This window comes from Xyrauchen texanus, chromosome 47, assembly GCF_025860055.1.
Source record: "Xyrauchen texanus isolate HMW12.3.18 chromosome 47, RBS_HiC_50CHRs, whole genome shotgun sequence".
NCBI classification, from domain to species: Eukaryota; Metazoa; Chordata; class Actinopteri; order Cypriniformes; family Catostomidae; genus Xyrauchen; species Xyrauchen texanus.
In genome coordinates this window covers 2,938,890-2,954,685 of record NC_068322.1, presented here as the reverse complement: position 1 = coordinate 2,954,685, position 15,796 = coordinate 2,938,890, and the positions used below count along the sequence as shown (strand labels likewise).

At 41.3% G+C, this 15,796-nt stretch overlaps 1 protein-coding gene across 2 annotated transcripts in view; it reads left to right on the top strand.

The window, feature by feature from the left end:
* Window positions 1-15,796, top strand: part of LOC127639288 (metabotropic glutamate receptor 8-like) — a 187,934-nt gene that overhangs the window by 155,521 nt on the left and 16,617 nt on the right. For both annotated transcript variants that reach the window (XM_052121222.1, XM_052121221.1), the window contains exons 8-9: window positions 5,166-5,305; window positions 7,351-8,286. In XM_052121222.1, the coding sequence (XP_051977182.1) occupies window positions 5,166-5,305; window positions 7,351-8,286 (1,076 nt within the window). The remainder of the gene's footprint in view (window positions 1-5,165; window positions 5,306-7,350; window positions 8,287-15,796) is intronic.

Here is a 15,796-nt window from a genome sequence, read left to right as displayed (position 1 = left end):
CAAACTCTACTAATGAGATTTTTATATTTTTGTTTGCCCTCATTTGGAGACTGGAGTCAAATCTCTTTCCCCCACTTCCCTGCCTTCTTTAGTCCAATCTCTTCCTCGCCAATGCCTTTATTACAGCAGTTGAGATGCTCCTAGAGCTGATGAAGGGAGCGTTTGTGTAGGGTCAGACATACTTAGTACACCTTCAGTAGGCTATTAGGGTGTCAGTGGCTGCATTCACGTTCCTATACACCAACACCTCCTTTTGATTCGGCAAATAAAAAGGAAAGTGAGAGAATAGGAGGGACAAACATCCTGATAGCAATGTTTTCAGTGAATATAATGAGACAGATTCCACAACAGTTTTTGCAGCGAGAATCCAGACAGCTCTGTTATTTTATTTAAATAGACGTCAAGTAAAGAAAACAAGCTGCTTCTCTCTCCAAACCTAAGACGTGGAGCCTATTGTGTTGGCTGCCTGTAAGCGACGCCAATCATCGTGATGGCTGCATATCTCTGCTTTCGGGGGCAAATATCATTCTCTAAACAGCTGAGGTGGGAACAGCTCTCTCGGGATAACTGTGAGCATGTTTGTCACCACAAATCAACATTAGCGTGAGTAAATAACCGAGCCTTGTGCAATCAGCACCGTTAGATTATTCCGTTACTAATCTATCAACAGAGAGCTGATCGTTCTCTGCGTAAGGAAACACTCTCAACATTGTGATTGACAGGGATGGTCTAAAAGCAGCAAAGATTTCTGGCTTACTGAATTTATCCACAGATATTGATCAAAGCTTTGCTGTACAGGTGGATGGGGCAGCGGGAAATGAGGGATTACAGGAAGCAGGACACGACCGTAACAAAAGGCCTGTCAAAACCTCCCACCTCCATTGTAAAGCTACTAGGGCGAGCATCACTAGTGCTGTTGCTCATGCTTGGCGTTAGGGATTTGAACAAACCCCAAGCATGCACAGTTTGGAGTTGCGGACATGAATGATACCTAAAATAATGCGACTTGGTTTGGAGAGGTATGCTTTTACTTTTCTAAGCAATCACCCTTATGATTTTTGCCTAGCTTACGATAAAACGGGTGAAATCCATATCTAGGAACGAGAATATCACAGAGACTTAAAGGGTAGGTTGTGTCGACTTGGACCAGAAAATTCATACCAACTGTGGTTATCGCCCAGAACACCCTAGCAACCACCTAGCAACACCTTATTTTCCTAGGTATGAATATATAATTATTATTCTATTAAGTTTGAGGAGGAATTTTGACATTTTATAAATGTTATATTTAACCTTATAACAACATATTGTGTAAAGTTAATTCAGGTTTGTTAGATTAATATTGATAAAAGTTTCGCCTGTAGAGTCCCATACAAAATGGTAGTCTAATATTTATCTGAGCAAATGATTATTTCCGTGAATTTCAAAATATTTTATTAATTGAGAGATGAAATGCCTGTAGGGATACATTGAAGAATTGATCAAGGTCGTCTTTACTTGAGCAGTGCAATTACCACATTATTTTCTGAGCCATCGTGCATCTTCAATCTTTATCGTTCAAGCATTATTATTAATCACTTCTTCATTATCACCCTGTAGCTTAAGACTGGTTGCCCACTGATGCTAAGCAAGGTAGAGCCTGGTCAGTTCCTGGAATGGGAGACCTCCTGGGGAAAACTAAGGTTGTGGCTGGAAGAGGTATTTGGGAGGCCAGCTGGGGGTGTTAATGCCCCTGTAAAGTGATAGGCACTGTCATTCCGATGAGACGTTAAACAGAGGTCTTGACTCTCTGTGGTCATAAAAAATCCCAGGGCACTTCTCGTAAAGAGTTGGGGTATAATGCTGCTTGGTGTCCTGGCCAAATTCCCCCCATTGGCCCTTATTGATCATGGCCTCCTAATAATCCCATCCATTAATTGGCTCCATAACTCTACTCTACAGCATAACAGGTGGTGAGTGTTCTGGCTCACTATGGCTGCTGTTGCATCATTCAGGTGGATGCTACACACTGCTGGTGTTTGAGGCAACTCAACTGATCACTGTGTAAAGCACTTTGAGTGTAGTGTCAGAAAAGCACTATATAAATAATTCATTCATTTCAGTTTGAAAGAACAGTTGTCTTTCTCTCAGCTCTAGTGTCTCCAATTCTACACCATTGCAGGTCAATCCACGGTTTTGAAAATTGAATTAAGTTGCAGTAAAATGGTTTGAGGTTAGCAGAGAGTGCTGTTACATTTATGATCTGAGACATTATTTAAAGGTTACGTTTGTTTCCTGTACAAACCAGTTTTTGACTTATGTTAACAATGATTTGACAGGATGAAGTATTTTCAGATGGCCTGCTCTGGTTTTAAATTTGTTATTAATCTTTCTAAGAATTAGAGAAACATATCAGATCTGTATTTACAAACTGTTGAATTACAAAAATACATTTGCATTCTCACTTAAAAGTTGACCTTACCTGTCCGTACATGTTTTTTATAAAGCCAGGACATGTGTTATTTAGGATGTTGTGGGTCGTTGTAATGAGTCAAAGTGCCCTTATTAATAAAACTGGATTTTTACATATTCTGAATAAAATGAAAAGTCTAGAGTTGTGAGTGGTTGCCAGGGCATTGCTTTGTGGTTACTAAGATGTTTCATTTGCTAAACCCTAGGAAAGGGTTTACCCTAGGAAAACCTTCCAAAAGTATAAAAAATAGTAAGTGATCCATCCATCCATCTTCAGCCGCTTATCCGAAGTCGGGTCGCGGGGGCAGGTGCTCCAGCAGGGGCCCCAAACTTCCCTATGCCGAGCCACATTAACCAGCTCTTACTGGGGGACCCCGAGGCGTTCCCAGGCCAGTGTGGAGATGTAATCTCTCCACCTAATCCTGGGTCTTCCCCGAGGCCTCCTCCCAGCTGGACGTGCCTGAAACACCTCACTAGGGAGGCGGCCAGGGGGCATCCTTACCAGATGCCCAAACCACCTCAACTGACTCCTTTCGACGCAAAGGAGCAGCGGCTCTACTCCGAGCTCCTCACGGATGACTGACCTCCTCACCCTATCGCTAAGGGAGAAGCCTGCCACCCTTCTGAGGAAGCCCATTTCGGCCGCTTGTACTCACGACCTAGTTCTTTCGTTCATGACCCAACCTTCATGACCATAGGTGAGGGTAGGAACGAAAATTGACCGGTAGATCGAGAGCTTTGCTTTTCGGCTCAACTCTCTTTTCGTGACAACGGTACGATAGAGCGAGTGCAATACCGCCCCCGCTGCCCCGATTCTCCAGCCAACCTCCCGCTCCATTGTATAGTAAGTGATATTTGTTAAAAACATAGAAAATTGCTTAATTTTAAAGTTACATTTCAATGGTTACATACAATTAAGAAGCCCTGACATCTCTATTATCCATTGGATCTTTTCACATTTTAAATTAAACATTTATTAAATAGGTCCACACTGGTCTAGTGAGGCTTGAGATTGTGACTGTGCTGTCAAATGTAGCTGTGTCACTACCTGTATCTAAGGCTGCTAGTAATGAGTGTACAATGTGACGCAAGAGATCCAAGAATGTGGTGAATTCCTCCTTCATTTATAGCTAGCTCACAGGCCACAAATGAACCAGGGGCTTTTGTGTAACCATCAATGTACTCTTTATTATGAACTTTGCTATGTTTCATTACCTGCAAAATCTTTTGTATTTTTTATATGTCATTGATACTTAAGAATACAGCAACTTTTGACCCAAATAAATCCATTTGAAAAGAGATTTGTGGCAGTAGGATAGTTTGAAAACAGTTCAACTGTTTATGGTACAATAGAATGGGGTTTGGCAGTATTTTTAAGATTACCATTTTACCACCTTGCAAGGTTGCAGTGATCCTATAAATAAAGCTGCATGCATTATTTACACCTGTGACACATGAACCTGCTCTGCAACGCCACAGTGGGTTGTGGGGAACACGAGAACGAATCCTCTTCAGCTACTGTGAGCTGTATGTGTTCATGCCTGCAGAACCACAGCCAGTGATGATTTTCCTTTTTAAATTTGCAACTTGTTTTAGCGGGATGAAAATTCTTAATGGTGATTTCAATCAGAAACAACTTTTAGCCATTTGTTCAGTAGTTGACTTCCTGAATAGTGTAAACACTGGATCTGTGCTACTTTCAAAATACGCTGTATTTGGAGTGGTGGTGGCATAGTGGGCTAAAGCACATAACTGGTAATCAGAAGGTTGCTGGTTCGATCCCCACAGCCACCACCATTGTGTCCTTGAGCAAGGCACTTAACTCCAGGTTGCTCCAGGGGGATTGTCCCTGTAATAAGGGCACTGTAAGTCACTTTGGATAAATGCGTCTGCCAAATGCATAAATGTAGGTGTATTTGTAGGAGCGATCTGGTATGACATCTTTCAGTTCTACCAGTCATGAGATTTTGTGAGTGTTGGAAGACAAAAATGGAAGATAGGGCATTTGTCACATTTGTCAGCATTTGGTTATTTGAAGCTAAATACTTTTGGGGTGGTCACATATCCTGAGACGTAAAGTGCAATTTTCCTCTATGGGTGCTTCTTCAACTTTAATAAACATAAACCATTGAAAGGAGGCAAGCACCAGACGAAGCATCAACGTAATATTTAATTAAACAAAATCACACAAACATAAACACATACAGGGCAGCTGCCTGTAGCTCTCTCTCTCTGGAACAGCAACCTCTGGCGGCCTTTGTCCCTCTTGTCGGCTTTATTAGCCTGATTAGGGGCCGGGCGTGCGTCATCATTGGCTCATGTGGTAGAGCGGGTTGTCCAATAATCGCAGGGTTGGCGGTTCGATTCCTGGCCACACGACTCAACATGCCAAAGTGTCCTTGGGCAAGACACTGAACCCCAAGTTGCTCCCAATGGCAGGCTAGCACATTGCATGGCAGCTCTGCCGCCATTGGTGTGTGAATGGGTGAATGAGTCACAGTGTAAAGCACTTTGAAAACTGCCAAGGTTAAAAAAGCGCTCTATAAGTGCAGACCATTTACAAATTTAAATAACAGTAAGACATTACATTGCTCGAAAAAAAGTGCAGAAACATCCATATACATTCCTATACATTTTACCTTAAATCATGATGTTGATAAAAACAAGTGCACGGATGAAATCTCATTCATGTTTTGTCTTGTCCTGTTTTACAGGAAGCGCAGGAACTCCAGTGGTGTTCAATCAGAATGGTGACGCGCCAGGGCGATATGACATCTTCCAGTATCAGATCACTAACGGATCAACAGCTGAGTACAAAGTGATTGGCCAGTGGACAAACAAGCTGCACCTTACTGTGAGTCAATAGTATTTACCTGGTATTATTCTCGAAATCCCTTAACATTGCAATCCATGCATGAATGGTTTTCAAACCAAGTCTCAAATGTTGCATTTAATCATGAAACATTAAGTTTGTTTTTGCCACTGTTGTTGTTTTTTTACCTTTGCTAAGTTTCATAATGCACATGACAGGAATACACCGGGGCCTTCATTAGTCATTGGAATGGAAGCTTGTAACTTTTTATGCCTGGCTGCAATACAAAATTAACGGATCCAGGAATGAGCAGCATTTCAATGGCCAAAACCTCAATGCAGCCGTGAGCGCATTGAAGTGTATAGTTCACACCTGATATGTTACAGTTTTGTCTCGGCTCGGGTAAGTTGGAAGGCAGCTGGTCGCTAAGCAGAACTGTGATCCAGCTCCCTGTAGCGCTCTAAAATCACTTTTTAACTCGAGAATCAAACCCTCCCCATAAGTGCTTCAACAGATTAGCACTGGATGTGTTATAGATGAAGCAACGACAGAGCGCCGATGATTTGCACGTGACTCATTATGGTGACTCACTCTGGATAATTTTCACAAAAGCCAAACCATCAAGACAGCCAATAACTGAAGGATGTATGCAAAGGAGCAGAGTTTACAATTTACTGCATCTACTAATGATAAACGCTCAATACGTAAATAGCTGAGATTGCAGAACTTTGTTTTATTGTTTCCACTCGGATACAAAGATTGAGGGTGTGTACTAGATTTTTACATTTTCTGAGAATAATGTAAGTTGTGCTTGCCTATGCAAAAGTTGTCGCCATGATACTAGGGTGTTTTTAGGTGAAGCTGTTACTAGTTCTTGCTATAAGTGACCGCTTAGGGCCTCTGAACCACTAGGGTTGCCCCAGTCAGTGACATTTCCCAAGGGGTTTGAAATCCCAAACCCTAATTATGAACAATACTAATAGACCTGCCTGCAACCGCTCATAATTAAAGTATATAAATGGTTAGCACTGATTGTAACACCTTGATCTTCAAAACCTTGCATGCTTCCTATTAGCATTCTACAGGATGAATAAAATAAATTTAAACTGCTTAATTGAGAATGGTCAGTGTGGCTTTTGTTTCAGGCAGAATGGGAAGAACCCAATGAGGGATTACTTTAGAATTTGGCCCTTTGATTATTCTTAAATACCCTTTTATGTGATAAGTCAAATTAAATGACTGTTCATTTGCAAATTTGGTCTTTTTTCATTTTAATATGTCCCTTCTTTCTTTCCCTCTACTAATTAAAGCCAATCTGTTTTTTGCCAAGCATAATTTGTCTCAAGCATGAATAATTCATTCACAGACATCTCTTTTCAGCAGACTGCAGAGAGAAATATAGAGCAGAATTATAGAGTTGTCCTTACTTGTCCTGAGGATTGGTCCGGACAAATCGCTTTTTTATGTGCAATTAAATTGCTTAAAAGATCCCAAGATCTCAAAATGACAGTTTTGTGACTTTTAGTTCATGTACGTTAGCATTGAGGCCATCTGTATGCTAATGTGCTCTTAAATATTGTCAAGTGATTTCAGGAGAAGTGTGCGCATGTTAGAGTTACTGCAATCACTCCTCAAACTAAAGTTTGTCAGCAAGATATTCTATAAATCTCAAATGTCTCTGGTGCAAGTTTATCCCAAAATGTATCCGTCATCCAAGTTTTGCCTGGAAGCCAAGCTAAAGCTAGATTTTTCACTACTTGCTGATCTTTCAGTAGCTAAGTGTAATGGTAGCCAGCTGGTACGTGATAGGTGTGCAGGGTGTAAACCTAGCGACCGAAGCTAGTGCCATGGCTTTTCTAGCCTCCATACTAGCACGTCCGATTCCCATCCCGGGGTTTGAATCCCGCTTGGGCGGGTCTAGTAGGACCGGTGACATAAGGGATAATAAATTGATTTATTCTGCAAGCTACATTTGTGCAATGCCGCTGTGTTGGTAATGAGACTTGTTTTAAATTCTCAGTTTGTAATTTAACAGTACGTGTCCAGTTGACACCTTTGTCAGGACTTGTTTTCATTCTCCTTTGCAGGTGGATGCCATGCGCTGGCGGATGGGCGACCCCACACTTCCAGGTTCGGTGTGTAGTGTGCCTTGCCAAATGGGTGAAAGGAAGAAGATTGTGAAGGGTGTACCGTGCTGCTGGCACTGCGAGCGCTGTGAAGGGTACCACTTCCAGGCCAGTGAGTTCAGCTGTGAGTTGTGTCCGTACGAGCAACGTCCAGACCGCAATCGCACCGGCTGCATCCCTATTCCTATCATCAAACTGGAGTGGCACTCGGCCTGGGCGGCCGTGCCGGTCTTCATTGCAGTTTTAGGCATCCTGGCCACTAGTTTTGTGGTGGTCACTTTCGTCCGCTTCAACGACACGCCCATTGTTCGTGCATCTGGCCGGGAGATGAGCTATGTGCTACTGACAGGCATTTTTTTGTGCTACGCCATTACGTTCCTAATGATTGCCACGCCAAGTTTGGGGGTCTGCTCCTTCCGACGAGTGTTCCTGGGATTGGGCATGTGCTTCAGCTACGCAGCTCTGCTAACCAAGACCAACCGCATCCACCGAATCTTTGAGCAAGGGAAAAAGTCGGTGGCCGCCCCACGATTCATAAGTCCCGCCTCTCAGCTGGCCATCACCTTCAGCTTGATCTCGATGCAACTTCTTGGTGTGTTTGTGTGGTTCGCAGTGGATCCACCACACACGGTTGTGGACTACGGCGAACAACGTACGTCCCACCCGGAGAAGGCCCGTGGAGTTCTCAAGTGTGACATCTCGGACCTGTCACTCATCTGTTCGCTGGGCTACAGCATTCTGTTGATGGTCACATGCACTGTTTATGCCATCAAGACTCGGGGCGTGCCAGAGACCTTCAACGAGGCCAAGCCAATTGGATTTACTATGTACACTACCTGCATCGTTTGGTTAGCTTTTATACCCATCTTCTTTGGCACGGCACAGTCTGCAGAAAGGGTAAGTCACAAATACATAATCGTTAAACTTACATACAAGTAAACTAAATTAAGTATATGTATACATGTATATTATTTTTATGTTTATATTTCCAATAACTGATGATGAAACGATGCTTTCAAAAAGTCACTAAAACTGATTATAGGTCGATCTTTAATATTAACAAACCAGCCAAAAAATACAAGGTTTCCATAAGCCCGATTTGTCAGGAAACCCACCATTTAGTCAATTTTGTAGGCTACCAGAAGGCCACATCCACACTATTTAATTTTTGCTTGAAAACGCATTGATTTTGCTTCGTTATCCAGACTTGATTGGTGTTGTCCTCCACCAAAAGCTGAGATTTCGAAAACAATCTCTAGTTTCGCATAATTTGGTAAGCGATGACGTCAGTAAACCGAAAGGGGAGTTTTCAAAACATAACAGATTTTTATGGCCGTGGTCCTAATCAATGGTTTCTTCCAAATTTGTACGAGAATTTGACGAAACCATTTTATAACGTTTCTTTACAACTACAACTACTGTAGATCACTGTGTAGTTTTCAGGTGTTATGATTATCATATCTTCATCATAGTGGTAAGATCAGGATGTGGTGCAGCACTGTCAATATTGGTTTGTGTACGTGTGAGCTAAGGGCGGCAGAATATTGCTGCGGGCTACAGATAATAACGTCACCCGCTGGTTAACCTATCAACTGACCCAGCGGGTGACTGCCTGCAGAAAATTGTATATGTTAAAAGGCTAACTATGAGCCAAGACCAGTGTTTCACATTTACTCATGCTTATAGATGTTAGCTGCAGTTGCACTGTAGGAAATTAGGCAAATGTGTCGGTTGCGATCAGGTAGGCGGAATTATTGATTAGAAGGAGCTGGACTCAAGAAGAGTCTCACTGGAATATCTGAAGCTTGAGTGAGCAGGACTGGCATTAAGGCACAGTTTTTGCATTCAGAAAACCACAGAACCACTGTATTGCTTAGGTTTAATAGTTCTAGAGCTTTATAAACATCATATTCACCTCTATTTTATAGGAATAGTTAATCCAAAAATATGGTGGTGGTGGTGTAGTGGGCTAAAGCACATAACTGGTAATCAGAAGGTCGCTGGTTTGAACCCCACAGCCACCACCATTGTGTCCTTGAGCAAGGCACTTAACTCCAGGTTGCTCCGGGGGGATTGTCCCTGTAATAAGTGCACTGTAAGTCACTTTGGATAAAAGTATTATACGTCTTCAGAAGACTTGGGGCATTATACGGCTTCAGAAGACTTGGGGCATTGCACATTAATAGTATGAACTCCCTTTATAGCGCTTTTATGGTGTTTTTATAGTTGTTTTTTATCATGAAGTGCCACCTTCATGTTTTTATGAATTTGTAGCAGAAGGGGGCAGTCAGCATGACTCCAGCTGTACAGGAAAAATGCCTCTTCAAACGCACGAGTAGGCAGCTCAACCTTCCAGAGACAAATTTTTCAAAGACAGGTGGACCGGGCACAACAGAATGCTGGGTTCTTGAGGCACATTTTACAAAGTTTCAAACTACATTTATCTTGACACAGCATGCTAAAACAGCTCGTGTGACTAGAGATGCTGAAAACTAGTGAGACGCAACACATCCAAAGTAAGACTCTCCAAGTGCATGCAACGCTAGTTTCGTGGTGGCCACTTTTCAACTCACACCTATTGTTCATGCATCTGGCCACGAGATGAGTTACGTGCTACCACTGTGCATTATTTTGTGTTACAACATTCCGTTTCTGATTATCGCCACACTGAGTTTGGGGGTCTGCGCCTTCCAATGGGTGCTCCTGGGTTTGGGCATGTTCTTCAGCTTCGCAACTTTGTTAACTAAGACCAACCGCATCCATCGCATCTGCGACCAGGGTGGCTCAGTGGTTGAGGCTCAGGGTTACTGACCAGAAGTTTGGGGGTTCAAGCCCCAGCACCACCAAGATGCCACTGTTAGGCCCTTGAGCAAGGCACTTAACTCCAGGTTGCTCCAGGGGAATTGTCCCTGTAATAACTGCACTGTAAGTCGCTTTGGATAAAAGCGTCAGCCAAATGCATAAATGCAAATGTAAATGGAAAAAGTCGGTGGCCGCCTCGCGATTCATAAGCCCCACGTCCCAGCTGGCCGCCACTTTCAGCTTGATCACGATGCATCTTCTGGGTGACGCAACCAAAGTAAGATGCTCCAAAATCTGACGAAAGAGAACATACAGTGTTATTTTCAATGATATGGAAATAAAACCAATCATATTTTGACTTCAAGCTACTTTAGTGTTGTCTAAATGCTTTATTTGTCTAGAGCCACAATGTACAGTGTACTGTATAATGTTATGTATTTGAATTATCTGAATTAGAATAATTGAAAAATATTTTATATATATAGTTATTATCTTCATTTGAGGGGCTTTTTCAGTAAATATTAATATGCGATTAATTGCGATTAATCGACACATCACATATTTTTATAGATTGACAGACCTAATAAAAACCAATGTAAAAAAGATGTACTTTGGTTTTCAGAATGCAAAACTTGTGGTATTTTTCCTTGCACTGTGATTTACGATAAAAACTCATTAGCACATTACTCTTTAGTCACATTAGCCTCTCGCTGTGACTGATCCGCTAGCCAAAAGAGACAATTATGGATATACCAATTACTCCCTAAACTAACAAGCTTCTTTGTTTCTTATTTAACACTAGAACTGTAGGATAGATGGCGTTCTATTAACACAGACCCCCCTCCAACCCTTCTCATTACGTCTCAAGATAAGAAAGCAACGGCATGAATCATTTGATGAAGAAAATGGCATCTCATGGAGAGAAAAAAAAAAAACGAATTCTCTTTGTCACTAATAACAATGCATGGCCTTGAGTCTATATTTATGCATGATTGTCTGATTGGCATTACACCATGCAAAATGATTACATAATTGGAATTTGTAATGAACAATAACTCAACCTGAATCAATACTATTACAGAAGTGTCAATGTTATATTGATCACAACGTTTATGGAATGAACCATTGTGGAGAGGTAGATAATGCTTCACGGCCTGTAAAATACACTACAGTTATCAAGAATGCACTTTGGATAATGCTAGAAAAATCAATATGTGTGGATTTTAATAGATGCGACTGTTACCACTCACATAAAGTTATCAACACTGATATGATCTTCCCTTCTGCATTTGAGAATGGTATCACCCCCACAAACCAATACTTGCACTTTGACATTTCCAATGCAGAGAACTCTCCAGAGTCATAAAGAGTCAATAAAGCGCTGCATGAACTGCGGCCGGCGCGCCTGCGGCTCCTCTGGAAATCAAAGCTTCCCAAAGGTGACTGGTTACGATAATCAGTCCACATATCTGTAGAGTCAAATTACAGGTCTTGCATAAATCATTGGCAGATCATTTTGTTGGGTATTGGTAAGTGCATGCCATGGTGTGACCTGAGCTCCATTTGGGAGCCCAACGTGTCTCTCGTTTAATATATGCATGGTAAATTCATGCTAAATTGATTTGGTTACTTGGGTTATTTTGATTTCTTTTTGAAGTCAAGGCTACTGAAATTGAATCGTGAGACTGTGAGGAACAATGTGATGGTTATTGGGGGAGATTTACATTGTTAAACAGTCACAGATATGGCCTCTTTATTTTTCTAAAGAGCTGTTTTTCTAATTGTAAATGATAGGTCTTTGAGGTTTGCTCTGCATGGTGCCTAAGCGTGAAAATGCTCATTTCAAGTGGATCAGTGAATGAAATACATTTATATGCACACTAATATTACAACATTATGTGCAATGTGGCAAAGTTCTTAGTAATTGTATTCATGTTATGGAAATCCTTTTGTAGGCGTAAGCGTATTTGCACTGAGGCGTGAAATGTTCTACTACTTTTCTCTTGTGATGAATGTTATGAATATTTAAGATTTCATAAGGAGTGCTATGACTTAAAAATAACTTTTATGAGCAATCTGCACTTTATGCACAGTAATTACATTTATTCCATCAGAGAAAGTTATTAAACTGGATCTATATGTGACATTTAGATGTTTTGGTCTCGCTTTAGTTACATGAATTCCTTGAAGGCCAGCTTTGTTGTCAATTGGTTCTGCCGTCTTTGTTCTTCGCGGTTTTGAGAATACATTTTTTTGTATTGTTTTTCCAAAGTCGGACTGCCTATAACTCCAAAAATATATTAAAGATGTCTTAAATAATAATATCCTTTTAGATTCTGGTTCAGAATAAATGCTTCTTTTTCGTATCTTAATTTTTTTAAGGCCCTATATGGTTAAATACCAGAGATTTGGTGCTCTTAATGTGGCTCTTTTACCCGTTTTCAATCGTTGAAATCCAAATGTTGTTCACAAGATACAAAGCTCTTTCTTCTTGTCCAACAATGCAAAGATCTGGAGTACAAATAATGTTGAAACTAGAAATGTACCTTTATTTATTGTGGGGTGGCTGTGGCTCAGTTGGTGGAGTGGGTCGGCCACTAATCGCAGGATTGCCGAAGTGTCCTTGGGCAAGACACTGAACCCCAAGTTGCCCCCATTGGGAGGCTAACGCCTTACATAGCAGCTCTGCCGCCATTGGTGTATGAATGTGTGTGTGTGAATGGGTGAATGTGTCACAGTTTAAAGCGCTTTGAATACCGTTAAGGTTAAAAAGGCGCTATGTAAGTGCAGACCATTCATTTTTGGTAATTTTCGAGAGTCCCATAATACTATATTATTAAGAATATGCACCATGTGGCTTTTCCATTATTGCAATACCTACAGTATATCTAGAGTTTGGATTTCAAGGGGCGGGGGGGGGGGGTCCCACCACCACCCATAACAGTGATTTACACCCCACCCCCCACCTCCAATTCATTTAGGCCCCAAACCTCTACAAATTAATGGATTACTCAATAAGTATTGATCCATGGCATTTATTAATTTGGTTTTCATAATAATTTATGTTAATCTTTCTACAGAAGAATATGAACAAAATCCAAAATCCATTCAGCTGGGGGAGTTTCTGAAATTTGCTTGATTTTGACATTGAATATCTCTACTTTTACTATTGCTCATACAACTGGTTAGGGATTTAAACAAACCCCTAACAATAAGTATTCAACTACTGCATGTACTGAAACTCGGCCCACATTGTTTGTGCTACGAACATTGGTGATGCTCTAGCAACCACTCAGAACACCCTAGCAACCAGGATTTCAACTGTCCCAAAACAATAAAATATAAAAGATAATATTGCTATTATTCATTTGTGACTCCCCAACAGTGATACACAGAAAGACACACACACACACACACACACACACACACACACACACACACACACACACAAACACACAGACTTCTCTCATGTACAGAATCATGTCATGCATAGCGGATGTTAAATGAGCTCTTGCCCCACTAATATCATCATAAATGGAGACAAACCTGCCATATTCCTCCTTGACACAAAAGGCAACGGTTATAATTCATCCTCTCCTCCGGCTTCACACCACATGATATTCCTGCTGGTTGAAAGAGAGGCTGCCCCGATCCTTAGTGTGCCACGAGCAGTGCTATTAATCATGGCTAATCTGCACAGTCCCTGTGTGGGATGAAAAAATCACCTCTGCAGCCATGACTTAACTGACTAAATCTAATGCACCAGAGAGAAGACGTCTTACTGAAGAAGAACAGGGTTGATACTGAGATGCTGCATAGCTAATGAGTTATTTTCTTAACCACAAAAAATAAGACAAGGAATAAAACAGCTCTGGTCATACATACAAGTAACAAGTTACTTTCAAAGAGATTGGCTGTGCTGAATATCAATGTCACTATATCTCGCTCGCTCTGCATCTTTCTCAGCCGGCCTAGCATGTTTTCTTGGACACCACCAAAACTGCTGTCTGTAGCTAGTGACATTGTCATTTTGAACTGCATTTTGGGACATTCTGAATGATTTAAGAATTTTAAATGTTGCCATCATAATGGAAGTTCCAAAGTTAGTGCCACATTTATGAAAAGACTGTTTTATTATCCTGTATTCTTGCAATCCAGGATTTGCAAAGATGCATTTTGAAGGACTGGACAGTGCAAACTATATTAGGCCTGACAACATACACTCACCTAAAGGATTATTAGGAACACCTGTTCAATTTCTCATTAATGCAATTATCTAATCAACCAATCACATGGCAGTTGCTTCAATGCATTTAGGGGTGTGGTCCTGGTCAAGACAATCTCCTGAACTCCAAACTGAATGTCAGAATGGGAAAGAAAGGTGATTTAAGCAATTTTGAGCGTGGCATGGTTGTTGGTGCCAGACGGGCCGGTCTGAGTATTTCACAATCTGCTCAGTTACTGGGATTTTCACGCACAACCATTTCTAGGGTTTACAAAGAATGGTGTGAAAAGGAAAAACATCCAGTATGCGGCAGTCCTGTGGGCTGAAAATGCCTTGTTGATGCTAGAGGTCAGAGGAGAATGGGCCGACTGATTCAAGCTGATAGAAGAGCAACTTTGCCTGAAATAACCACTCGTTACAACCGAGGTATGCAGCAAAGCATTTGTGAAGCCACAACACGCACAACCTTGAGGCGGATGCGCTACAACAGCAGAAGACCCCACCGGGTACCCATCCTCTGATGGCTACTTCCAGCAGGATAATGCACCATGTCACAAAGCTCGAATCATTTCAAATTGGTTTCTTGAACATGACAATGAGTTCACTGTACTAAAATGGCCCCCACAGTCACCAGATCTCAACCCAATAGAGCATCTTTGGGATGTGGTGGAACGGGAGCTTCGTGCCCTGGATGTGCATCCCACAAATCTCCATCAACTGCAAGATGCTATCCTATCAATATGGGCCAACATTTCTAAAGAATGCTTTCAGCACCTTGTTGAATCAATGCCACGTAGAATTAAGGCAGTTCTGAAGGCGAAAGGGGGTCAAACACAGTATTAGTATGGTGTTCCTAATAATCCTTTAGGTGAGTGTAGATGAAGAGGGAGTCTTCCTATGAAAACGCATCGATTTTACTATGTTTACGCCTCTCATCCATATTGGATTGACGTTTTTCTCCATCAAAAACCAAGACCTCTTCATAACCGCCTATTTTGACATTAAGAAACTGAAGAAAAAAAAACAAGAGTTTCAAACTTAGACAGTGGGCGTGACCTTAAAGTCACTGCAGTATAAATCTGCATGCTTAATTCTAATCTTAAGAGACAGGGTTCAAAATGATCATTAAAACTCAATTATGAGTGTTGCAGACTGAAAAAAAAAAAAATACAAACATTTTGAGTGAAACTCAAGAAATTCTTGAGACTTTCTTTCTTCTACAAAACACAAACAAATTATTTGTAGATGAATGTTTGAGCTCTGTAGGTCCATACAATGTAAGTGAATGGTGACCAGAACTCAGAAGTTCCAAAAAGGACATAAAGGCAGCATAAAAGCAATCCAGAAGACTCCAGTGGTTTAATCCATGTCTTCTGAAGC